Source organism: Zingiber officinale, chromosome 8A (genome assembly GCF_018446385.1).
Source record: "Zingiber officinale cultivar Zhangliang chromosome 8A, Zo_v1.1, whole genome shotgun sequence".
Taxonomy (NCBI): domain Eukaryota; kingdom Viridiplantae; phylum Streptophyta; class Magnoliopsida; order Zingiberales; family Zingiberaceae; genus Zingiber; species Zingiber officinale.
In genome coordinates, this window is record NC_056000.1 from 43,860,460 (window position 1) to 43,885,116 (window position 24,657).

General features: G+C 40.8%; 5 protein-coding genes across 9 annotated transcripts; all 5 read left to right on the top strand.

The window, feature by feature from the left end:
* The first annotated feature begins 115 nt into the window (after positions 1–115).
* LOC122010739 (protein PSK SIMULATOR 1-like) lies at positions 116–1,537 on the top strand. The gene has a single exon (XM_042567231.1). The coding sequence runs from the start codon at positions 116–118 to the stop codon at positions 1,535–1,537; it is 1,422 nt and encodes a 473-aa protein (XP_042423165.1).
* A 374-nt stretch (positions 1,538–1,911) lies between these two features.
* LOC122008733 (probable E3 ubiquitin-protein ligase RHC2A) lies at positions 1,912–3,851 on the top strand. The gene has a single exon (XM_042564565.1). It carries the CDS (start codon positions 2,211–2,213, stop codon positions 3,315–3,317), a length of 1,107 nt encoding a protein of 368 aa, XP_042420499.1. The 5' UTR covers positions 1,912–2,210; the 3' UTR covers positions 3,318–3,851.
* Positions 3,852–7,127: 3,276 nt separating this feature from the next.
* Positions 7,128–7,665, top strand: LOC122008312. The gene is made up of 2 exons (XM_042564011.1): positions 7,128–7,456; positions 7,528–7,665. Exons 1-2 carry the CDS (start codon positions 7,198–7,200, stop codon positions 7,599–7,601), a joined length of 333 nt encoding a protein of 110 aa, XP_042419945.1. The 5' UTR covers positions 7,128–7,197; the 3' UTR covers positions 7,602–7,665.
* A 304-nt stretch (positions 7,666–7,969) lies between these two features.
* Positions 7,970–18,035, top strand: LOC122008735 (pectin acetylesterase 5-like). 2 transcript variants are annotated; one of them, XM_042564571.1, is made up of 12 exons: positions 7,970–8,252; positions 8,338–8,420; positions 9,198–9,327; positions 13,517–13,596; positions 13,701–13,790; positions 13,997–14,121; positions 14,972–15,032; positions 15,600–15,650; positions 15,728–15,805; positions 15,894–15,999; positions 16,101–16,246; positions 16,522–18,035. In XM_042564571.1, the coding sequence occupies exons 1-12, from the start codon at positions 8,006–8,008 to the stop codon at positions 16,639–16,641; spliced, it is 1,317 nt and encodes a 438-aa protein (XP_042420505.1). In that variant the 5' UTR covers positions 7,970–8,005; the 3' UTR covers positions 16,642–18,035. The 2 variants fall into 2 exon arrangements, with proteins under 2 accessions (XP_042420505.1, XP_042420506.1); XM_042564572.1 differs by lacking the exon at positions 9,198–9,327 and having other exon boundaries at positions 8,116–8,252.
* LOC122008734 (receptor-like protein kinase HERK 1) lies at positions 17,697–20,809 on the top strand. 4 transcript variants are annotated; one of them, XM_042564566.1, is made up of 2 exons: positions 17,697–18,034; positions 18,122–20,809. In XM_042564566.1, the coding sequence occupies exon 2, from the start codon at positions 18,201–18,203 to the stop codon at positions 20,703–20,705; it is 2,505 nt and encodes an 834-aa protein (XP_042420500.1). In that variant the 5' UTR covers positions 17,697–18,034; positions 18,122–18,200; the 3' UTR covers positions 20,706–20,809. The 4 variants fall into 4 exon arrangements, with proteins under 4 accessions (XP_042420500.1, XP_042420501.1, XP_042420503.1 ...); XM_042564567.1 differs by having other exon boundaries at positions 18,158–20,809; XM_042564569.1 differs by having other exon boundaries at positions 17,767–17,903.
* The last annotated feature ends 3,848 nt before the right edge of the window (positions 20,810–24,657 follow it).

Genomic DNA, 24,657 nt, shown 5'->3' on the forward strand with positions numbered 1-24,657 from the left:
CCGGCATTTCATCACATTCCCCTCTTATACCCCTCCCCCTTTTCCCATTCGCCATCTTCCACAAACTCATTTTCGATCCATTACGATAAAGCTTCACCTCGCCTGAAAGCACAATATGGGCGTTCCCAAGGTGGTCGCCGACCTCCGGCTCCGCTGCCCGCAGCGCCCCGTCGTCGGAATCCTCGCCTTCGAGGCCGCCTCTGCCATGTCTCGCCTCGTATCCCTCCACAGATCCCTAGCCGAGGACGAAGTCCGCCGCCTCCGCGCCGACATGCGCTCCCCTGGCGTCGCCTACTTGACCTCCAAAGATCAGATTTTTCTGCTCCGCCTCGCCTGCGCCGAGATTGTAGGCGACCTCGACTTGGCCGCGGCCGCCGTCTCCCGCCTCGCGCCACGCTGCCGCGACCCCCTGCTCCGCTCCTTCGACCGCTTCTACGCCAACCTCAAGGCCGGCGGCGTGTTCTCTTTCCTCATCGACGCTCGGGCTGCCGCCGACCTCGACCGCCTCGGCCTCGGCTCCACCGCGAAGCGGACGGAGAAACAGGTGAAGCGGATGGAGCGGTACGTGGCGGCGACGTCGCGGCTGTACGCGGAGATGGAAGCTCTTAATGAGATGGAGGCGGAGGAGAAGCGCACGCAGAAGCAGTGGCGCCGGCACAGCGGTCCGATTCTCGTCCAGAAACCGATGCCGGTGCCCGACTCGGTTCACTTCAAGCTCCGGTCGCATGAGCATATGATTCGCCGGCTAAAGGAGGAATCTTTATGGAACAAGACCTTCGACAAGGTTGTTGAGCTCATGCTCCGCGCCGTCATCACCGTCTTCGCCAGAATCTGCTCCGTCTTCGGCTTGTACGTTCTTGGTTTGCCGTCTTCCGGCCAATTCAATCCCAATAACCCCTGCAAGCACTCGTCGGGTCCGCTGGAGCGGCGTGTGGTGCCGCAGCACCTTCCGTTTCTTCGGAACTCTTCTCCGATCCTGAGCACGCCGCCGGGAATCGGCGCACAAGAAACGCCCTTCGACCGTCTGAAGAAATTCCTCAAAGAGAGCCCGACCACCGTCGGCGGGTCGGGGCTCGCGTTGCGGTACGCCAACGTGATCTTGGCCGCGGAGAAGTTGTATCAAGAACGAAACAGAGTGGCGTCAGCGGCGGCGGAGCAGTCGGAGAGAGATGAATTGTACGAGATGCTGCCGTCTGGGATGAGGTCGGCGGTGAGGACGAAGCTGAGGGATTGTTGGAGGAGGGAGGGCGCGGGGTTGCCGGCGGCGGGGGATGACTCGCTGGCGGAGGGGTGGAAGGAGGCGGTGGCGGCGATCCTAGAGTGGCTAGCGCCTGTGGCACACGACACGGTGCGGTGGCAGGAGCAGCGTAGCATGGAGCGGGAGCAGCAGCTCTGCACGCGGCCTCGGACTCTGATGCTACAGACGCTGCACTTCGCCGACGGCGACAAGACGGAGGCGGCCGTGGTCGAGGTGCTCGTCGGCTTGAGCTGCATGTCGTGGTACGATCACCGCCGGCGAGGATCGATCAGTGCCTAAATGAGAAGTCAACCACGCAATCTGCAAGTCAAATCACCAGATGTTGCAAATCTATTTGTTTATCGATCGTGCCTATCAATCATTTATTCAAATCACAAAAACTCGGCAATTTAACTTCTTTAAATTATAAAATTTTATCCTTTTCTTCGAATTATCACTCTTTAAATCAGGCCTAATTCTAAGCGGAGACATTGTGGGACCCACAGGCGACATCAGCTCCTTTGTCTTGACTTTGACCATAGAATAAAGTCAACGTTTGTCACCTTGACGGCTTTAGTTTTATTCTCGAATAGGACCGTGCCACGTAGATACGATAGGTAACGACGTCGACGACGGAATCGTCTAATGTAGGTCTTGGTTCACGAGGATCCGCCATTGATGCTTCATGCTTCTCTAAGCACACCATAAAAAGCCCCAATTCCTCTCTCTTACCGTCCCCAAATCCCACCTCCCTATCCATCTCCAGCTCTATTTCTGGCTCTGCTTTCATCCTCGAAATTCTTCGATCGCGAATTCAGCTAGCAATATTGTCCATTTCCCTTTTTTCTTGAAGAGTTTGTGGTTCTTCGTTCGATCCATTTCTTTCAGATTTGGAATTTGGAGGCTTTGTTTCCATTTTTGGTTCGTCTTGGAGTTAAAGATTGGATCTTTGTCGTTGTTTTCCATCGATTTCATGCCTTCTTCCTGGGCGGCGACGCCGTCGTATTGGTGCTACCGCTGTAGCCGCTTTGTCCGGGTGCGGCGAGAGGACGTCATCGTTTGCCCCGACTGCGACGGCGGGTTCCTTGAGGAAGTTTCATCTCCCCCTCCGCGCATCCCCCCCGCTGGCTCTCCCGGTCGCCGACAGATCCCCTCCCCAGGCCTTGGCACAGACGGTTCCGTTACGGCTCCTCCGCCATCACGGACCTCCCAGCTCAGATTCCGCCGCAACCGCCATGGATCGGCCGGGGACCGGTCGTCCCCTTTCAACCCCGTCATCGTCCTTCGCAGTCCTTCCCAAGGCGGTCACGATGAAGAAGGCGCGGCCGCCGCCTCCAACAGCTTCGAGCTGTACTACGACGATGGCTCCGGCTCCGGTCTCCGCCCCTTGCCGGAAAGCATTTCTGATTTCCTGATGGGGTCGGGCTTTGACCGCCTCCTCCAGCAGCTTGCTCAGATCGAGATCAACGGAACAGGTCGCGAGAGGCCTTGGGAGCACCCGCCGGCCTCGAAGACCGCCATAGAGTCAATGCCTACGGTAGAGATCGTCGATGATCACATTGGGAAAGATTGCCATTGCGCCATCTGCATGGACCCCTTCAAGCTCGGAGCTGAGGCCCGGGAGATGCCCTGCAAGCACATCTATCACCAAGATTGCATTTTGCCTTGGCTTTCGATGCGGAACTCGTGCCCCGTTTGCCGGCACGAGATGCCGGCGGACGAACTCGACGAACAGCCTGAGATATCCGGCAACGACGAAGAGACCGTCGGGCTAACCATATGGAGGCTTCCCGGCGGAGGCTTCGCTGTAGGGAGGTTCGCCGGCGGCAGGCGAGCAGGGGACCATGAATTCCCTCTTGTTTACACTGAGATGGACGGTGGATTCACCAACGACGGAGCACCAAGAAGGATCTCATGGACCTCAAGGCGCAGCACGCCGAGGGAGAGTGGGGGCATCTTCCGGTCCCTCCGCAACTTCCTCTCATTCTTCAGGCCATCGAGGCCGAGCTCGGAAGCTTCTCCAGCATCCTCCGGTAGGCATCTCAGAAGCTCAATTTTCAGGAGGAATTCACGAAATTGAAGCACCATTTTGGGTAAGAATTCCAGTGCGATCGTTTGGTGATGCCATACAAAGTCGGCATCTTCAGCGATCGATTGCAGAAAATTCTGTGATTTAATTCAAATAAAATCTTAGTGGAAGAAGATACAAGGTGGCCATTGTTGCCTGATTTAAAGTCTTAAAACATCAACATTCAAAAACAATAAGATAGTTTATCGGACAATATTCAGTTTGAACAGAGAGACAAGCTTCAGAGTTCAGACTCAAAACATTATTTGCTTGCAGCAATGGTTGACCAGGAAAGCTGCAGGAAGTCAGAAACCACTGTAAGGCATTAGGGTTTTCAAAGCTTGATTCTGATCTTCTCAGTGATCATTTCAACATTATCTAAGTTAAAATATTTGTAGACAGAAGAACATGAGAACCATGAGTTCCCAACCAGGAGAATTAATTAAAGAGAAAAAGAGAAGTAGATCTGTAGCTGGCAAATTATTGTGTTCAACTTTGAGCCAAACTTGCATGATCAGTCAAAGTATTGGATGCAATTTCTCTTTATTGAGTGGCCTCTTTATTTTGTTCTTTGCAAATTGCGAGTAGTATAAGTTCTCTCTTGGTGGTGCATCATCTCTCTGTCTTTGAATATTTGAAAGGTTCTACTTGAAATTATTTTTTAATTAATGGTGTTTTTACAATTAACTCTACTATTATTTTTTACCCAATCATTTGGCCGTGGGACAAGAAGGGGCAAAGAGGAAAAGTGGCCGTTGCTTGCTGGGCCCCGAATTTAGTTTTTAAATAACCAACCCCGATATGCCGCTTGGTGGGCCCCGCTGCTTGTCCTGGTTCGGCAGCCCCATCCTGCACACGTGTCGCTGTCTGGGTGATGGGAGGGTTGTCAACCCGATCGCTTCCTCCTCCGTGAATCGTCGTCGATGGATGAGCGGCCGAATCCCTCGCCGATCTTCAGGTTGCTCTTTGGATTGATTGTTTTGTTTGTCGTTTGCTTGATTGCTCGAGTTGTTTTTTTTTTTTATGCATCGATCAACTCTCATTGATCTATCTGTTCCTTGTTATAAAATTGGGGAAAACACTTTGGCCTAGATTTTAGTTTTGTCAGTATTTTAGGTCATTCTTTGCAACGATCTAATTGCTAAAAGAAGTCTGCTTTGGACTTCGACTGGTTGCAAATATCGAATAGTTAAAATATGGATTTACATTCAAATGGTTAGTAAAATCTGCAGCCGTATCAGATGCGCGATGAGCATTTTTGTTAGGAGCGCATCCACACCAACTTCCTTATCCAAAATACATAATTTAGGGTAAAAAAGTTACTTTATTAAATTTGGATATCCACTTTTTAAAACATCATATATCAGCTTCCCTATTTCTTCTCTCTCCTCTATAATGCTTAGGGAATGGAATCCATTCCCTAAATTTAGAGAAGTACGGTTCATAAATGCATAATTTAGGAAATGGATAGGGAAGTTGATGCAAAAATTTTTTAGCTACCCTATCTAAAATTTAAGGTAAAATATCTGAATAGGGTATCTGATGCAGATGCTCCGTGAGTGTTTGGTGCTGAATGTAATTTTCTTTTCAACGACAAATGGAATCCATTTTTTTATATTCGCATATTGGAAAAGTGGAATGAAAGTGAAATCTCTCCTTTTTTCTGAAAATTTGAAACTTAATCAGAAATCCAACCGGATGATTTCTAGATCACTAGTTCAATGGTTAGACTCTTGATCAATTGGTCAGACAGCTTGCCCACTCAAACATTGACCCAATCAAGTGGCCTTAGCTAGAACAATCTACGTAGACCAGTCAAATTGCAAATCCATTCATTTTGTTCATAAATTATGCATTTGAGTGATGATGATGCCTTCATTCAAAACATTGAAGCTGGAGTCTAGAGAGCGGCAATGTCCGGTAGCATGAGTTGTAGAACTGAGGCATGGAGGACTAGTTGCTTGAAATATTGAGAGCTGAGAAACAAGAAGAGATTTCTACGGTTTCTCGTAATGCTAATTCATTTGTGTGTGAAATTTTTGTTTAATAGTCTTTCCTTCGATCTTGTCATTGTTGAGGGGAGGGATCCTGATTTGCAAAGATGATTCTTAGATTCTAGTTTGCTCAATGTTATTCCACCCTGAATTTTAGAAACAAACCTAAGTAGCCTTGCTGGTTTTTTCTCTGAGTGAATGAAAACATTAAGGTTCCCTGTTGAAGTATTTTTATCATAGATTGTGATTGATTGTCAGCTATCAGGGAACTGACTCTGACCTCAATAGGAAACATGACTGAGGAAGTCAAGTAGGATGGATTTTGAGCAAGTTAGGTCAGGTCTAGTGGGGTTTGTGTTGATCCCCTGGCGGTCGGCTAGAGGGGGTGAAAAGCCTGTACAAAAATAAAAGAAACAAAAATTCTTCTCGAACTTTAAAGCTTTATTAAACTAACACTTGTATAAAAAATAATTAACAAATTGATTAGAAAGAAAGAAAGAAGAGGCACAAAGATGTTACTTGGTTTGTAATTAGATGATTGCTAATCCAAGGCAGTTAAAACTCACTATCAAAGTCTCCTTCAGCCGGAGAAGTCTCTTACAGCGTTGATAGCTCACACCGTAGTAAAACAGACAAAGAAATTGATTACAAGTTGTTTCTAGCTATTGGGATCAGGGCTATATTTATAACCATGATCAGGGTGTCTGGAAGGGTTCGGGTGCTTGGAAGGGTTCTAGACGCCTGGAGGAGGATAAAATTTTATTCCCGTTGTAACGGATCGTGCCACATCGTGTTTTGATAAAGTTTCTAGTCTAGGGGCCCGAAAGGTTCCGAGCACTCGGACCGGGGCGACACAGCCATCCGTGACTCCGTAGGGCTGAGACGCCCTTGGACTGTCCCGCGGGTCCAAGCGCCCCGGATTAGGTATGGGCACCTGACTGAAAAAGTTAACATTTTGTTGACTTTCGGTCCCAACCTTCTACTCCGGTTCTGTTCACATTGGTCCGGATTTTCCGCTCCGAATCCACTTGCTTGGGTGATTTCGGCCATCCGAAATAGAGCTCATCCGAACATATTTTCTGGCCTTCTCGAGCAACCTTTCGTTCCGATTTTTCGTCTCTCGGAAATGCCACGCGCCTCCTTCTCGTTCGCCCGTGTACTCTTCCACAGCACCTTGTTTTTAGGACGCACCGAACCTGCCCACTCTCTCCCGTGTCGTCCTTCTCACTAGCTGCGTCTTTCGCTTCTAAGTTCCTACACACTTAGACACAGGGGTTAAATCACAACATCACCTAACTTAATTTGGTTGATCACTTTAAAATTACCTCGGATTACTTACCGTTTGTCCAAGCTTTAGGGCTCATTCAGCTTAATGAGATGAGTGTGGGTGCTTGATTAACGATCAGACTAAAAAATGGAGTTAAGAGAGGTTAAAGTTTAGGTGTCTCAAACTGAAGTCACTAGTGTTTATGAGTCGGAGAAAACTCTATCGCTTTGCATTCTGTCTAAGATACCCAAAGGAAGGTATTTTAGTTGGGATTTTCTTACTGGCATTAGTGCATTTGATATGAGATACTGAATTTTTTCCTTGTTACACTACTTGTGTTCCTTTTCGACCTCCACTCCAGCAAGGGCATCTTCACTGATCGTTTCGAGCTAAACAAGAGAAGAAAACTAACGAGTGATCTTGAGAATTCACCTTTGCCATTTCCTAAGCACAAGTTTGGAGATCGGTGTAGGAGCTGTGATCCTGCAGGGACCAATGAGACAAACGATGCCTCTAACTGGATCTGTGTGACGGCTACTGAAGAACTGGGGATGATGGATCAGAAGATCCTGAAGAATCTCACCCCGATAGTAACAGTGTAAGCGAAGGCTATGACACTAGCCACACCACCATGACACTAGACCTTGACTTAGCTGAGGAGTCATCCGAGAGAATGAATTTGAATTCACCCTCCACGTCTAGTTTGAAGAACATTGACCCAAACGACCTCGATTCTTTTGCCAAACAACTTGAATCAGTCTACAGATGGATAGAGGGGCAGCTTCCTGAACCTGAGGGCGATGCTGGAATCGAGGATTTCTTCATCTATTCTAATGATGTCGCACCACATGCCTTCATAGTTTCATCCCAAAGATTGCTAGATGGACAAGGTAACTAATTTGCTCTTGTTCCTTTTGTATTGTGATTTTGGATGGAATATCAAGGAAATTATTTCTTGTAGATTCTCGATCAAGGACAAGGAAACCACGGATCGATGAAGAATTTGAGCAATATTTTTCGATGCTGATGCTCTAGCATGGATGTTTTTTTCTTGAATAAGCAGGATGTTGTAACCTTTAGAGTGGCATTGTCATCATGTGCTATTGTAAGTGTATTCTATTAAAAATGTTGGTGCGAAGGGAATAGAAGTTGTATTTTATCAGTAAATTTAAATTATAATAAAGAAAAAAAATCAATGCGAAAATCAATTAAAGATTTGTTTTGAATAAATTTGGTGTTTAATTTGAAAAGAGTTTATTTATGTTCGTTGATTAGTTTACGAAAACTTCACTCATTTATGAATTAGGATAATTACATGGGTCTTTTCACAAAATTAACCGTGTCCTTGAGGGCTAAAGCGCAAAATTGGATCCCACCCGTATCGTTGGCTAGTTATTGTTCAGTACTTGGAACTCGATTGGGTGGTGGATATCTCTTCCATGGCCGGAGGTGAGATACACCGGGGTGAGATCTACCGGCTCTGGCTCTGGTGGAGCCGTCGGTGGGGAGCGGAGAGACGACGCGCCACCGTCATCTGGCTCCTCGCCGCCGCCTTCGTGGTACTCCTCCTCGCCGCTGGCTCCCGGGTCGGCGACAATGCTCTCAGCGAACCGGCGGCGCATCCGTCCTCGGCTCCAGCTCTCGTCGAGCTCACCCTAGTTCACGACGCCGAGGCGAAGGGTGCATGTAATGTTAAAACTTTCCGATCCCAACTTGATGGTTCCTTTTTCAAGTCTATCGTCTCAAGCTGCGGTTGCTGATGATTCTGCAGTATGCTTGGATGGGAGCCCGGCCGCGTACCATCTCACAAAAGGTTTCGGCTCTGGGTCAGACAAATGGATCGTGCACTTGGAGGTAATCAATCTATTTCTGATATCGAATTTCCCACGGTGGTTCTTCTAAACCAAGAATGAAAAATGTGTTGTGATTTATTTTCACGGGAAAAGATGGGATAAACTGCACCATTTCGTGAAGGTGGGATTCGTATGTAGGAACATAGCCACAACTGTGATTTAATGTCTAAACCTCGTCACAGAGATGCAGTCACCATTCGCAAATATTTTAATATATGCAATCAATAAAACAATAATTTCTCTCACTCTTAATACGTGCTATATAGTTAGGCAAAATATAATCTTCTTGGTTTTGGTAATTTGGATTTCATCAGATACTGCTTTAGGCAATCGTCTGATTGGTTTGGTACAAATTTAAGCATTCCAACTGTGTGACATGAGAAATCAATACGAATATAAGACACACCAGTTTTGAGCTACATGGTATGCTAAGTAGCAGCAGCTAATTTGCCATCAGGGATGCTGCATTTCTGACTCAACATTGAGTTAATTTAACATGAACTCATGCATTATTAACTTGCCAAGCGAATCCATGCCCTTCAATCCTAAAATTGGTGAATATGATCTTGGCCATCTTTCTATTTAAACTGAACTGTCTGAAATTGTGTATATTTTACCCTACTTAACATTAACATGAGATAGAGTAAGAGTCGTTCTCAATGCTGGTTAAAGGGGCCAATGATCATGGTTTTAATTGCAAAATATTCTTAAATTTAAACCTCAGTTATTTGTTTAGTCTTTCACTTGGTTTCTTATTCAGATTAATCTTGAACTCTAGGGTGGAGGTTGGTGCCTATCTTTGGATTCTTGCTCTTATAGGAAATCTACACTATTAGGTTCATCAAACTACATGGAACGCCAGATTTCCTTTGTTGGCATTCTGAGTAGCATCCCATCACAAAATCCTGGTAAATACTGGGCTTTAAAAGAATGGGTGAATCTTATGAATATATGTGTATTTAATCAACACTATTTTTTTATCTTCATGTTTGTAACTTCATATATGCAGGATAATCCACTTTTTTAGCGACAATATTTTTTTTATAGATGCATATATTGAGTGCTTCATTATATAATGGTCATCCCTGCATTGTGTATTGTCGGGAAAGCTGACTATTGGCATGCCACTAGTGAGCATTGGTAAAAAAAGTGACCAATGCAGCAACATTTGCAGCGGCATATGAATTATGCATTGTCTCACCACATTTTTTATGCTGATATGGTTGTGTATGCATATATTATTTATTTAATCTTGGTCCTTTGTTAAATTAATAGTTCAGTACAATTTAATGTAGGGATGACAATGGATTGAGTTTGTGTTGGATTCCATATCCTCTGTCCCCATTCCTATTTATTATATTCATCCCCATCCCTATCGGATTTCAACATTCATTTTCATCCCCATACCTAGTGAGGATTGGATATCCATCCTCATACCTATACCCATTAGAGGATCAAATATCCTCTATACTAATAATTTTTTTCATTCCATCCAGCTACCATTATTCAGCAAAATCATATTAGAATTAACATCATATCCAAAAATAATAATAATAATAATAAAATAAAAAAATAAGATTAAACATCTATAGCCTCTCCTAATTTAATCATATTCTTTTACATATTAAACACCAACAAAAATAGTTAGTGGGTTTTGAGAAAAAAAAATTCTTTGATACCTACAAAAATTATATATATATATAATCCAATTATTTAATCGGGTCTAAAAATCCCTTCATACCCTCCTCCATTCAGGTCGGATATTGGATCTTCTGTCAGATTCGGAAGAAATTGCCATCCCTAATTTAATGTCCTTACGGTTAGACTAGACTACAAGATTATCCATTTGGTGTAGCTTTAATTAAATCCAAGTAAAAAGAAGTAAGAGAATGAGAATAGAAGTGTTTTAATTGCTGAAAAGTATGGAATAATTGTCAAGAAATTGATTGTGTATTAGACCAAATTAATCACATATGGTTTGATGGGGGATTTAATTTTAAAAACTTTTGAGAGTTAATGCGCTATCTCAAATAAGCTCCATATTTTACCTAATATAAACTAATGGATTAAAATTTGGTATGATGGAAAGAATGAAAGATATGATGATTATGAGGAACTAATTATGTTTCCTGAAGAACAATATCACATTTGCACATTGTTTTTTTTACCATAGCACACACACACACACACACACACACACACACACACACACACACACACAGAGGTTTGATATCTTGCACACCCACCATGGGCAACTCAGATAAGGTAGGGCGACCGGATCATTTCCAATAGGGTTGTAAACAAGCCAATTGAGCTAAGCTTTAGGGCGTTCAAGCTTGTTTGATAAGGTAACCGAGTCAAGCCCAGCCTAAAATGAACCAAGCTTTTAAAATGATTGTTCAAGCTTGACTTGGTTTATTTTTGATGAACTTGAGCTTGGTTCGTTTAGATGTTATCGAGCTTTCAATTCAAGGTTGGCTTGAGTTTGGTTCGTTTAAATGTTATCGAGCTCTCAATTCAAACTTGTTTGACTATTTGAAATTTTTGCTTGTTTGATTGGTTATTGAGTTTAATAATTCAAATTTGTTTGTTTATTTTAAAAGTTTTTTTTGTTATTTAGCATATTAATAAGAGTTTTATTAATGAACATGGCTCACGAACATTGTTCACGAACGTTATTTACGTACCTTAACGAGCCGAATACACATGTGTTCAAACTTATTTATTTAGTTTAACTAGTTGTTTAAGCTTGTTTATTTAATTGATTTTGTGTGTATTGAATGAACATAAACAAGCTCTTACCAAGCCGAACACCAAACTTGTTCATGAACATTTGGTTCATTTACAGTCCTAATTTCGGGCGCTCAGATCATTTTCGGGTGCCCCAACTCACTTCCGGGAGCCTCGCCTTATCTGAGTCGCCCACAAAGGATGTGTAGGGTGTGTGTGTGTACATTTATTTATTTATTGTATTAACATTGCATGTTTTGTTTATGATGTGAAAATTTTAGATAGTTATATCTTGTATGAATCATTATGTCAATAATCAGTTGATCACTTTCTAATATTTACATTAGTTTCTTGAGAACAGGTAAGGCCAATGTCCTGTCTGCATATTGTATATTAGTGGAGGTAATCCCCCATTTGGTGAAGGTGGGTTTCTTACCCAATACCTTGGCAACAACTTCCAAGGACTTTAACAACTTGGTAGTGTTAGTATTAGCCCTTGGAGCCAATTATAAAATGATTGACAAAGGAACTTTTGTATCATATTTAATTAATAAAGGCAAAGTTTATGGTTATTATATTTACTTCAGATTTGTGCCAAATGAATAAGTATAATAATGTCCTAGGATAGTATTTTCTAGTCTACAACATATCAATTGGTTGAATTGATAGTGGGAGGTTGTAGATATATATAGAACACTACTCTTAACTATTCTTAGTCAAGCATTAATATAAAAAGACTATATTAATGCATTGAGACTAGTATGTAAGTCAATTGATGACTTAATCTCATAAGTCATGTATATATGATATCATGAATATAAGATATCAAGTTGACATATGAGTATATATTAGAGAATATGTACTGAATTGACTGGCCAGAATATTTCATGAATCGTTATATGAGTGTCATAAACAGTCATATAGTGACTATTGGTATGAATAGTCCTTGGACTTGAAGTCACTACGTTTCCCTACATAAGGAGTTGTGTACTTTGGTATCGACAAACGTCACCTATAACAAGATGGCCTATAAAGTCGATCACTGGATATATAATAAGTTATGCGGAGGGATATGAGTGATGTAGATAGGATCTATCCCTTTCATATGACGGAATTGATATTTATGGACCCTTTTATTAAGTAGGACTACTAAAATACATGATCATGTTCAAATAAATCAATATGAGATATTGAGCTCATTTGGTTAAGTGAGTCTACTTGGAGTTCAAGAAACACAAAAATTAATACGAAAATGACACGATCTATGCTTCATAGATCAATCTAGATATCAAGGATAGAGGACCAAGCTATACAAGATAATAGATGCAAAAAGATTAAGTCGGATCTTGACATTCTCATTACTCAGGTAGCAATGATGCATTGCTAGACGTCACTCATTGCTTATGTATCTAAAATGTTATTTTAAAGACATTGCCAACATTACGAGAACCTATTGGGTCATACACAAATAACATATTGATTTGGAGAAGGTTTATTTTAGTTTGACTAAAATACTATGAACCTTAAGAGTAGTGGGTTAATCCAAATGAATCCGGATTAGATTCATTGGATTAATGGGTTAGACTCATTGGCTTATTGGGTAAATGGTTAATCCAATATATTAACATCTAACCCACTAAAGAGGATTAATGTCCATTAATAGAGATTAATGGAGGAAGGGGAGCTTTGGCGCAACGGTAGAGTTGTTGCTTTGTGACCAAAAGGTCACGAGTTCGAATCCTGGAAACAGCCTCTTGCAAAAAGTAAGGTTGCGTACAATAGATCCTTCTCCGGGACCCAGCATAGTGGGAGTTTCGTGCACCGGGCTGCCCTTTAATAGAGATTAATGAAGCATTCATTCATGAAAAGGGAGACCAATAGGCAAAATCCTTTTGTATTCATTGGATGAGTACAAAAGCCATTGATAATGCATTTTTTGGTAGAGATTTTTCTAGTCCTCTTCCTCTTCCTCTTCTCTTGGCCGAACACCTTGCTGTTTCTAGCACAACAAAGGTTGTTCTTCTCCAAATTTGAGTTCATGCAACGAACATGAAACGTGTTCGTGTGATACCATAGAGGTCCGTTCATTCTGATCATGCTGAGATTTGCTGAATCGAAGTTGCTATCGGAATTGTATTGTTCACACAACATAGGTAACAACTCAATCAAACTTTGTATACTGTACTCGCATGGATCTCTGGAGGGATTGATTTTTCCGCTACATATGTTTATTGTTTCTTTGCAAAAGATCCCTACAGGTAGGGGCACCTTCTTCTAATATTTCTTTAAGATGATGGTCATTCACCTTCTGCAGCCTTCAAATTCAACTCAGTTTTTGACTTTCTTAAATCTGCTTGCCTGTTTCAGATTTTTATAACTGGAACAAAGTCAAGGTACGGTATTGCGATGGTGCATCATTTTCTGGGTATAGAGAAAGTGAGGTGCAGGTATATTCGATACAAAACATATCATTACTGATATAGGGGGTTAAAACTACATATATTTCAAATATTTGCATATTGTTAGTTTTTTACTTTTAGTTATTTTACAGAATGGAACAATACTTTTCTTTAGAGGCCAACGTATATGGGAAGCAATAATGGGTGAACTCTTACAGAAAGGACTTGCAAATTCCAAAGAGGTCATAGAGCTACAATTTCAATTAAGCTAATGTTTATTTGTTGAAAAAATATATAATCTCACATATGCCACGTACTTCATTATCAATTTATTCCATACAAACACTCAGGCTCTGTGATGAATTTAGTTTTGTTAATTTCCATGTTCTTACACCATTTGAATATTTCAGAATAACACATTGCTATGATATTCTTTTTCACTTGGCAGGCTCTCCTCACAGGATGTTCTGCTGGCGGTCTTGCTACTTTCATTCATTGTGATGATTTTCGTGCCCTTCTTCCTAATGTGGCTACTGTCAAATGTTTTGCAGATGCTGGTTTTTTCCTCAATGAGTATGTTATGTTTATAATTCCATCTATAATATCTGGGTAAACTTTCAGAATCCTATACACATTTAGTTGCTAAAACTCTAAATTGAGGAAAAAGTTATCTTTGGCTAAAAAGTTCTCTTTAGCTGAAGTTGATCTCTATGAAATGTTTTTATACAAGATCAGTAAAGGTATTGGGTATCAATTCTGCGACTCAGTTTAGAAGTGTTGGTACTCAACATGGGTTTGGAGTGTTGTTATTCATTGTGGGTCTTCAACTCTGAATGAGGATGCTGCATGTACTCAGCATCCTAAGAAATTTGAGTTACAAAGCTGCAAGATTATGGCAAAAGGCCAATACGCTCACCCCCAGCGCCCCCGCCAACCCGTCTCATGGCCAACACTGAGGAGGTAAATCACGGGCGGCTACTAGCCTTTGGAATAGTGACTAGCACATAAGGGAGGTATTTACCTCGGCTTTGCCGAGATTCTAATCCCAGACCTCATTATGGCAACACCTCATGTGCTAGCCACTAGACCTACAATGTTAAGGTTGCAAGATACATCTTGGGAAAGAAGATCAATTTTGGCCTTTTAAATAAAGATTAGTAATGGCTACATGTTAAGGCATTATTATTCAGTTATATGCCATATTGAAAAATAGAGAAAGAAAAGATTTAAGTAGTATCTTGCTGAAGTTGATCAATGCTTGCATATGGGTTGAAGATGAGACAAATATCTACTATAAATTTGTTCAACCTTGGCTCAAGATGATTAACGCTTGTAAAAAGCCGATCTTGTACTGTTCATAAGCATCAAGCACAGCCTTTTTGAGAGGAAGCTATGTCAATTTTGTTGTTTTATTTTGTTGCAGGAAGGATATATCTGGGAAAAGGTTCATTCAGTCACTCTATAGTGATGTGGTCCAACTTCAGGTTTGTTCTTCTAGTTTGAGCATCTTATCTGTTCACTGTAAGTTTTCTTTGGTCTTCAGTTTAGGGAAATTGTATTGTTGGTATGCATATCCTTATTCATTTTCTTTTTTTGCCAAGCACTATCATTCTAACTTGAAGAGTTTCTCTGTCTCTCTCTCTCTCTAGCCATTACAATGTTTTTTCTTAAAAAAAAGTGTCTTAAGACATAATGGGATCATGGCAATTAAGATCTATCGATTGCCTAATAAAGAGACAACTCAATGGTTGTTATCATTCCATTGTTGAGTGTCGTTGTCAGCAATCCCATCCTTTGTTAGTAGTCCAATTAATGAAGATTCTAACAGTTGGTCCATATTCAGATACTTGTACGATTAAGGTGTCCTGAAGTCACTTTTTAGAAAAAAGAGATGAACATCAGGATTTCATGCATTGAAATATGTAGGTAGAATAGAGACATGAGGGATGTTATAGTTACAGATCACTCAAACTGTTCCATAGCTTTACCATTTTGCAGGCAGTGATCCTTTACATTCCTTGTATTCATAAATTTGATGTTTCTTGTTACAGGATGTAGGAAATAAATTTCCAGACTGCCTCTCTAGGATGGAACCATCTCAGGCAGGTGATTGTAATTATCTACCATTCCACGACTTTGTCTCATACATTTTTAACTTCTGTTGTTCCATTACATGCAGTGTTTCTTCGCAGAAGAGATTATTAAGAGTGTGACAACACCATTTTTCATCCTCAACGCAGCATATGACTTCTGGCAGGTAGCCCATATTCACCATGCATTCTTTCTTTGCCATCAACATGTAACATGTTGAAATTTCAGCTGCATTGATTTTGCAAAAATCACAGATTCGATACATCTTGGTGCCAGCTGAATCAGATCCTGAAAAAGCATGGCTAAGATGCAAGCAGAGTATTCAACATTGTGATTCCAACCAGCTACAAACCCTGCAAGGTCACTGCATTTAGTATATTTTCTCTCATATTCTTGCGTGCATCTGAATTCCTGCTCCTCGCATGACTAAATTGCTTAGAAGATTTCTTTATTCAAAACAGGATTTAGGAATGCCATGCTTAGTTCCTTGAGTGAGTTTAAGCAGAAGAAGAATGGAGGAATGTTTATTGATTCCTGCTTTGCCCACTGTCAATCTATGGACGGTTATACATGGCATTCGCCAAATTCTCCACGCATTAACAATAAGGTAAACTTGTGGTTCTTGATTAAATATGGCTAATCATTTGATGATTCTAGGACAATTTAAAATCACAATTGTGGTAATGTTGATCAATCAATGAATATCTAATAATTTAGATTGCTCGCCTAGAAGATCTCTTCCTAGAAAAAACTAGCATTCTAACTAGTATTGCCTAGAAGGCAAGACTTGTCCTAAACTTTGTTTGCAGAACAGATGGTTCTTGTGTCTATCAAACTTCAAATCTCTATGACTAACTTTAGGTGTATTAAACTTTTGAGCAGACAATCGCTGAGGCTGTTGGAGACTGGTTCTTCGATCGTAAAGAAACCAAAGAAATCGACTGCCCGTATCCCTGCAATCCTACATGTTACAATGTGGATCTTTCTCAACTTTCCAGGTAATAAGAATTTTATTTCTGATGCCCTCACTGGCTGTCTCAAATTTGAGGAAAGTACTTCACTCAAGCACAATGTTACAGTGAGTTATTCATTATTGTCATCCTTAACTGTAAATAACCCTATGCATTCGTGTCAAACATCATATGCCACAATATATCGAACCACATCGATAAAATACCGAAGCTTATTTAGCATTATAGGCAGCATGTGAGACGAAGTTTAAGTTAGTGGGATATTGTTAGGTGGGATAGTGTACAGTGAAGTGACATTTGAGTGTTTGTTGAGACAATATTGAGCCAATTGAGTATCTTCCTTCTCTAATAAATTTAAATAAAATATTAATTTAAATTATCCCTCTAATATTGTTTTGACACTCGAGACAAATTAATATAAAAATAAAGATTAAATTACATGGAAAAGAACTAAGTACCAACTTTTTTCCCCCCACAAATCTCATTCACCAAATTAGTCATCAAATTAAATTATGTTGTTAAAAATTGATTTGGTGAATGATTGAGTCATTAGGGATAGAGACGAGTCAAATCGAGTCCTATTTTAAGAAAATCGACACCACTCCACTCCACTTGATTCAAGGTATTAAAGAAATTGAGCATGCATCTGAAATCCGATTGGATTTTATTTATATTTATTTCAAATTTTGACATGCTACATTTTGATTCAAAACTCTTCTTTAATTTTCCGTATACTTCCAATAATTATCAAAATTTCAGTATTCAGCAGTCTGACCGAAGCTCTGCAGGATCAAATTAGTGAGATTTACGAATCCTGTCAGGGGCGTTACGAAAAAGTAAACCATGCGGCAACATGTTGCATTTAAGTTCACGGGCTCAAAATCCGTGTGGGCCCTCCTCCCAACCTTATCAATAACTACTCATAACCTACCCAACTGCACTCCGGTTCTACTCAACTACCTGGATTTCCACTGGGACCCTATTAGGTCACCCAATACTCGGCCGGGTACTCGTAGGACCGACATTGAAAATTGCAACAGGCAGATCGTGGCCATGCATCTGATGACCTCTCTCATCCTTAATGGTGGCATGCTGCAGTCTTGGAGCGGAGACGGAGACGTCTCTCTCTCTGCGGCTGTGGCAAACTGGCAATGGAGTTTGAAGGGAAGCCTCCTCGCTCTCTCCGCCTTTCCACCGAGTACGGAGCCATGGGGGAGGATTCTGGCAACGCTGCTCATGGACAGGGGACACATTAATGTCTGCTTGTACTCCGCAGTGATCCAACAAACCGAGGTACCGGCTTTTCCACTCTTCCAGCTCCCAAATCTACTCCTTGTCGCCCGGACCCTGGACGCCTCGTCTGCCAATTTCTGGTAGATAGACTGAAGCGGCTGCTTTGTGTCGCTCTGTGGTATCAAATTAGGGTATCTGTTTCTCTTTTGTCGCGTTTATTTTTATCCCTTTTCGAGTTCTAGTTGATTCAGACTGGAATTCCGTGTTGAGGTTTTCAGGAGAAATGGATTTTGTTGCTTGATTTGTTGAATTAGGAGAAAAAGATTGAATTTTGGCGACAAAGCTTTTGTTTTTTTTATGGCTGCTGCTTCGGGAATCTGGATCCTTGGGCTGGTGTTCCTCGTCTCCTCGATGGCGTCATTGCCGCGGTGCTTCTGTGCATTCACCCCCGCCGACAGGTACCTGATCGATTGCGGATCTCCGACCAGCACCGCCATCGGAAGCAGGACCTTTGTGGCCGATTTATTCCTTTCTTCCACGCTGACGACCCCGACGAACATCTTGGCGAACACCACTCTAAGCCCCGGCGCCGCCTCTTTCGCCTCGGAGCTCTACCAAACTGCCCGCATCTTCACAGGACCCTCCTCCTACTCCTTTCCGATCAAGGCGCAAGGCCGGCACTTCATCCGTCTCTATTTCTTCCCATTTGTGTACAGCAGTTACGACCTCACCGCTGCAACTTTCACTGTGTCGACGCAAGATTTGGTGCTTCTCCACAATTTCCGCTCAAATTCGTCAGCGATGAAGGAATTCCTAGTAAACACTGCTCGTGACACTCTCATCCTCTCGTTTGCACCATCAGGAACCAGTTCCCTGGCATTTGTGAATGCTATAGAAGTTGTGTCAGCGCCTGATAATCTAATTGCCGACAATGCGCAAACTGTTCGGATGCAGTCTTACCGGGGTTTATCGGCTCAAGCATTCGAGACGATCTATCATCTCAATGTGGGTGGTCAAGATGTCCTTCCAGAGGGTGATCTTTTGTGGAGAACTTGGGATGCTGATCTGAGATTCTTGATGGATGCTACTTCATCTAAAACCTTGAATAGCTCTGGCAGGCTGAATTATCTGCCGATAGGAGCTACCGAAGAGAGCGCTCCCGAAATAGTATATGCCACAGCGAGGGAATTGGTGTTGACCAATACTTCGAATGCAAAGATCAATATGACATGGAAGCTCAACGTTGATGCCAGTTTCAGCTACTTGCTGAGGTTTCATTTCTGTGACATAGTAAGTCTCGCCGCTAATCAGCTATACTTCAATGTTAGTGTGGGTAACTGGCACATACTTACTAATTTCGATCTTTCAAGTATTTTATATCGGAAGTTGGCTGCACCTTATTTTGTAGATTTTGTTATAGAAGCTAGTGACATGCCCGATGAGCTTTCTATCAGTATTACTCCTTCAGGTTTCCAAGTTGCTCATAATGGCATCCTTAATGGGCTCGAGATTTTGAAGATGAACTTCTCTGTTGGCTCTGTGATGGTTGTGCCGCTGCCGTCTTCATCTGGTTCAAAGAAGAGCATAGGGATTGTGGTTGGCTCAGTCATTGGATTCATTGCAATTTTAGTTGTTAGTATTACTCTTTTCATGGTTCTAAGGAGAAGGAAGCTTTGTAGCAAACAGTCTGTTGAGAGTTTGACGACTTTCTCCACGAATGACTTGAGTTTTGAAAGAGCAACCGATCGGAATTCAATTGAAACGGCTTCCTTGTCAGAGACAAATAGGCAATTCGGCTACCGCTTTCCATTTGTTGTGCTAGAGGAAGCAACAAAGAACTTTGATAATAGTTTGATGATTGGATTCGGAGGGTTTGGAAAAGTCTACAAAGGTGTGTTAAGAGATAACATGAAAATAGCAGTGAAGAGAGGGAATTCAGTGTACAAACAAGGTCTCAAGGAGTTCCGCAATGAAATTGAACTGTTATCGCAATTGCGACACCGTCATCTAGTGTGCCTTATTGGTTTCTGCGACGAGAAGAACGAGATGATTCTTGTTTATGAGTACATGGAAAATGGAACTCTCAAGAAGCACCTTTACGGATTGGGTCTTCCTCCACTTACCTGGAAGCAGCGGTTGGAAATCTGCATCGGAGCAGCGAAAGGACTTCATTACCTTCATACAAGTTCATCGAGGGCTATCATACACCGCGATGTGAAGTCTGCAAACATTCTACTCGATGAGAATCTATTGGCAAAAGTCTCAGACTTTGGATTGTCAAAGACTGGACCTGATTTGGATCATACGCATGTCACTACTGCAGTGAAAGGGAGTTTTGGGTATCTCGATCCCGAGTATTTCAGAAGGCAAAAGCTAACAGAAAAATCAGATGTTTACTCTTTCGGTGTTGTTTTACTCGAAGTTCTTTGCGCGAGGCCAGTCATCAATCCCACACTGCCAAATGAGCAAGTGAACTTGGCAGAATGGGGAATGAAGTGGCTGAAGAAAGGGGAGTTAGGACAGATTGTCGACCCGCGAATCGCAGGGACAATTAGACCTGCATCCCTGACAAAGTTTGGGGCTACGATCGAGCATTGTCTGCAGGATTACGGTGCCGACCGACTCACAATGGCCGATGTACTATGGAATCTGGAGTATGCTCTGAAGCTTCAGGAGTCCGAGGCCTTTCTCTCCAAGACTAATAACGAAATTCGCATTGCTGAACTTTCGCCCATGGTTCAAAGTATCAACCCCACCGGAGATGTATCTTCGCAGGAATCCAATGGCCCTGTCACGAGCGACTATACAGATGCTTCAATAGACAAAGCATTTTCGCAATTGATGAATTCCGAAGCGAGGTAAATTCTGTTGTACTCATGAATGGTTGTTTAGTTCCTAATGTTCTTTGTGAACCTTGCTTCAATGTTGTGGTATGTTTTTCATTAATATGTTTCATTCGAGTTAAATTGTTTGCTCACCATCCTCAAACAAACTCAAGTCATGCAATGGCTTCACCTCGAAACAGAATTCGTACGATAAATAATAGAATTCATGTAGTTGATTGGAATAAAGTTTAAAAAGAAAAGAAAGAAGGAAAAAGTCGACGTATCACAAGAAACAGCTTTCGTACTCCAAAAATTGGAAGATAAAGAAAGACTGGAAGTATCGAGAGAAGTCGTCCGGCGACAGTCCCAAGCTCAGCCACAGGCTCTCGCCGTCGTTCCATGTGAGCCACTCCAGTACTTTCTCGCCCTCATATTTCTCCGGGAACGGGTACATCCTTCTCTCCTCGTGGCGGCGACGTGGGCGCACCTGTGGCTGAATCGATAAGGGCTAGATGCGACGAGCGCCTGCTCCGGAGGAGCAACGCGACTACCGGGCGCGCGAGGCCGGTGGCCTTGCGGAGGCGGCAGAAGGACGGCGAGGCGAGTGAGGAGGCACCGGAGAGCGACGTCGTCCGACACCTAAATTAGCTCAGTCTCGGTCGCCGACGATCGATCGACCTTTCTCGATTTGGAGAGTTTGGTGATTAAATATAGTTATGATTGAGTTCGATTGAGGAAACAGTTGTTTTCGGCATAAATTTCTATAAATTATTTAGGGATAGAATAAGTCTTTTAGCCAATTATTAATATTGAGAAATTTCGTGCCATAAATAATTAATCCTGAAAATAAATTAGTCACCTTCTTTATCTCAAAAACATAATCAAATCTTATAAAAATTAAACTCTCAAAATTCTAAATACTATATTATCTCCATCTAATAAAATACACTACTACATTACCGTGTTCTTCAGTAGGGGTAGGGCATTTAAAAGAAAATCTCTGACTTGAATCTGAATTTTATTTAAAATCCCTCAATTTAAATCTGAATCTGACCAATCTAAATTAACCTAAATAATCTGATATATATATATATATATATATACACTGGGAATATCGTACCAATTTCCCTATACAAAAATTTTGTACAAGTCCTGAACCAATCCTAACAACTTATTGTGTTCTTTAGAAATTAAATTTCGAATCACAAACAGAACTTAACATTATTGATTCCAAATTTCTGTTCTTAGAGTTTTAGACTTGGATCGCAAACGATGTTTAACATTATTGATTCAAATCCACGCATGTTACAAATTCGATTAAATATTTATTTCATAGATTGGCTTCCAGGTTAAACATGGTGAGTCACTAGGCTTCTTTGGTATGAAATCATCCACCACTTCCTAAACAAAGTCTTTCAATGAAATTCAATATTTAATCTCCTTATAGTAACTCTAGGTTTAACCAAAAAGAACAATCGAATCACAAGTTCGAAAAACAAAAGAAACACAAAAATCGAAAACATTAAATCGATAGCCTAGATTCATTAGCATCTTGTGTTTAGTATTTCAAGATCTAAACAAAAGGATGAACTAGTTATGATGCGGAAACTAATAACTAGTTATATCTTTTGTAGCTTATAGACCTCACGATCTTTTGTCGTATTCCTCTTCTTATCTCGGACGTTGTGTGAGTGACGATCTACCGAGACGAGAATCCACCCAAGCCTCATTCTTCTCCAAGCAAGTTTCGGCCAATTAACAACTCCTTGAGATGAAGAACTTCGGCCACCAACCAAGCTCCAAGGAATGCTAAGAAACAAAACCTCCTATCTCTCTTTCTTCCTCTAACAAGATCCGGCCACCACCAAGCTCCTTGAGATGAAGATGCCGACGGCCACACAAGGAAGAAGAATAAGAGAAGAGGAGGAAGAGAGGACCGGCCACCACCAAGGAATAGAAGAGATGTTATGTTTTGAGGTACTTCTACCCCTTCTTTTATATTCCTTGGTCTTGGCAAATAAGGTAAGTTTTATAATTAAAACTTCCTTATATTCCTTGCTAATGTTTAAGAATAAAAATTTATTTAAAAATTTCAGGAAACAAATTAGGAAATTTTAATTTTGTGTTTAAAACTTCCCTTGTTTGGAGGAGATGGTGGTGGCAACCACAGAGTTAGCATATCATACTATTATCCTACATAAAATATGTATGACATGTGCATAATTAAACTGAAAACCAAACACACAGAGGCAAACCCTAACTCTGATACCAATTGTTGCAGGCTCCAACTATTATGACTTAAATGTGATTGTGTGTGATTAGACCCTTGGACATGTCAAGAGCATTTTGTGTGTGCATGATTGTATTTATTAAATACAGCAGAAGCTGTATTAGTCTTAGGATTTTACTTTTTGTTCGATCTAGACTTTATGTACATTCCCTTGTGGAACATAGGATCGATATATGTAAAATTATATTTTTGTCGCGGATCGTATCCTTGCGTGGTACTATTGGAGCACCAGAGGCGCAACAGAAAAGAAAGCTCGATGGACCCGACGATATGAACTTAAGGGCTGGCAGCACATGGAGGACAGTGATGAAAGAAGTCATAATAGTTGAAAAATTAATTTTCATATTTATTACTTTTATTCACTATGATATGTGTGATGTGTGCTTGCATGGTTAAAATTCTCACCTTAAATAACTAAGTGGGAGAGAGATTAGTAAATAAATTTCACGGTCTTCATTACTGATTTGTAAGTGATGCAACAAACTTGTGTGTTGACTCTGAATGTCTCCCTCCACAACGGATGAATTTATTTGCGGATCACTAGATCAAAAGATATATATATAATTTGATTTAACTCTGGAAAACCTATTAAATCCTAATTTCAAGTTAACCCGTACCAAATCCTAATCCAAATCCCACCCAAAAAATTTTAATCCAAAAATCCTCCAACTCGAATCCAAAAATCTCCAATAAAAATTTAATTTTTTTCGGATCAACTCAGTCATGGTTCATTTTTTGGCACCCCTATTCTTTATAATAAAAATATCTCATTTTATGTTTGAATAAATAATATTTAATAATGTAAATTTCGTAATATCCTTAATCGATAGAAATATAAAAAAATGAAGCTATTCCAGGGAGATAAAGTTAAAGAAAGGTTACAATGCTTTCTTTTCTAGATATAGAACACATAAATAAATTAAATATAAAATAAAAAATAAAAAATTGCATTAGACATATTCTTGAATGTGGAGTAGTAGTTTTGTTAAAGGGTGAATTGAGATTTATGATAATCATAATTTTTAAAAACATATTTATTTTCTCTTCCACCGTCTTTAGATGTTTGAATAAATAAATAATTTATCAAGATGTAAGAGTGAATTTCTAATCCAATAATATTTAATGATGTTATTTAATATAAAATATTCTATTTATTTTGAATTTCTAACTTACAATTATTTTATACTTGTTTATTTTCACTCATATTTTCAATAATTTCTAGGAGAACATTATCAAAATATTGTAAACCGAACTAGATCATAGACTAGGATTGACTTGTAACATTTAGAGAGAGAAATTCCTCCTTCTCTTTAACAAGAGGGCACTAAGAGCATCCATATTAAATACTCTATTCAAAAATTTTATCTTAAATTTTGAATAGGGTAGCTAAAAAATCTTTACATCAACTACTTTATCGATTCCCTAAATTAATACTTCTCTAAATTTAAAGAATAGATTGCATTCCCTAAACATTATAGAGGAGAGAGAAGAAATAGGGAAGTTGATATATGATGTATTGAAAAATGGATATCCAAATCTAATAAAGTAATTTTTTATCCTAAATTATGCATTTTGGATAGAAAAGTTGATGTGGATGGTCTAATAATCTGACCACGACGATAAGAGTACTCTTACTCATTGGGTTATGTTCTAATCAAGAGGATGATATATGGTCTTCTTTCAGTCACATCTCGACGGC

What these genes read in the sequence shown, in the direction of transcription:
- LOC122010739 (XM_042567231.1), top strand. Translation starts at nt 116, where the DNA reads ATGGGCGTTCCCAAGGTGGTCGCCGACCTCCGGCTCCGCTGCCCGCAG.
- LOC122008733 (XM_042564565.1), top strand. Translation starts at nt 2,211, where the DNA reads ATGCCTTCTTCCTGGGCGGCGACGCCGTCGTATTGGTGCTACCGCTGT.
- LOC122008312 (XM_042564011.1), top strand. Translation starts at nt 7,198, where the DNA reads ATGACACTAGACCTTGACTTAGCTGAGGAGTCATCCGAGAGAATGAAT. An exon ending in AAGATTGCTAGATGGACAAG is followed by an intron (nt 7,457 to 7,527) that starts GTAACTAATTTG and finishes TATTTCTTGTAG; the next exon opens with ATTCTCGATCAAGGACAAGG.
- LOC122008735 (XM_042564571.1), top strand. Translation starts at nt 8,006, where the DNA reads ATGGCCGGAGGTGAGATACACCGGGGTGAGATCTACCGGCTCTGGCTC. An exon ending in GTGATGTGGTCCAACTTCAG is followed by an intron (nt 15,033 to 15,599) that starts GTTTGTTCTTCT and finishes TTCTTGTTACAG; the next exon opens with GATGTAGGAAATAAATTTCC. An exon ending in CTAGGATGGAACCATCTCAG is followed by an intron (nt 15,651 to 15,727) that starts GCAGGTGATTGT and finishes CATTACATGCAG; the next exon opens with TGTTTCTTCGCAGAAGAGAT.
- LOC122008734 (XM_042564566.1), top strand. Translation starts at nt 18,201, where the DNA reads ATGGCTGCTGCTTCGGGAATCTGGATCCTTGGGCTGGTGTTCCTCGTC.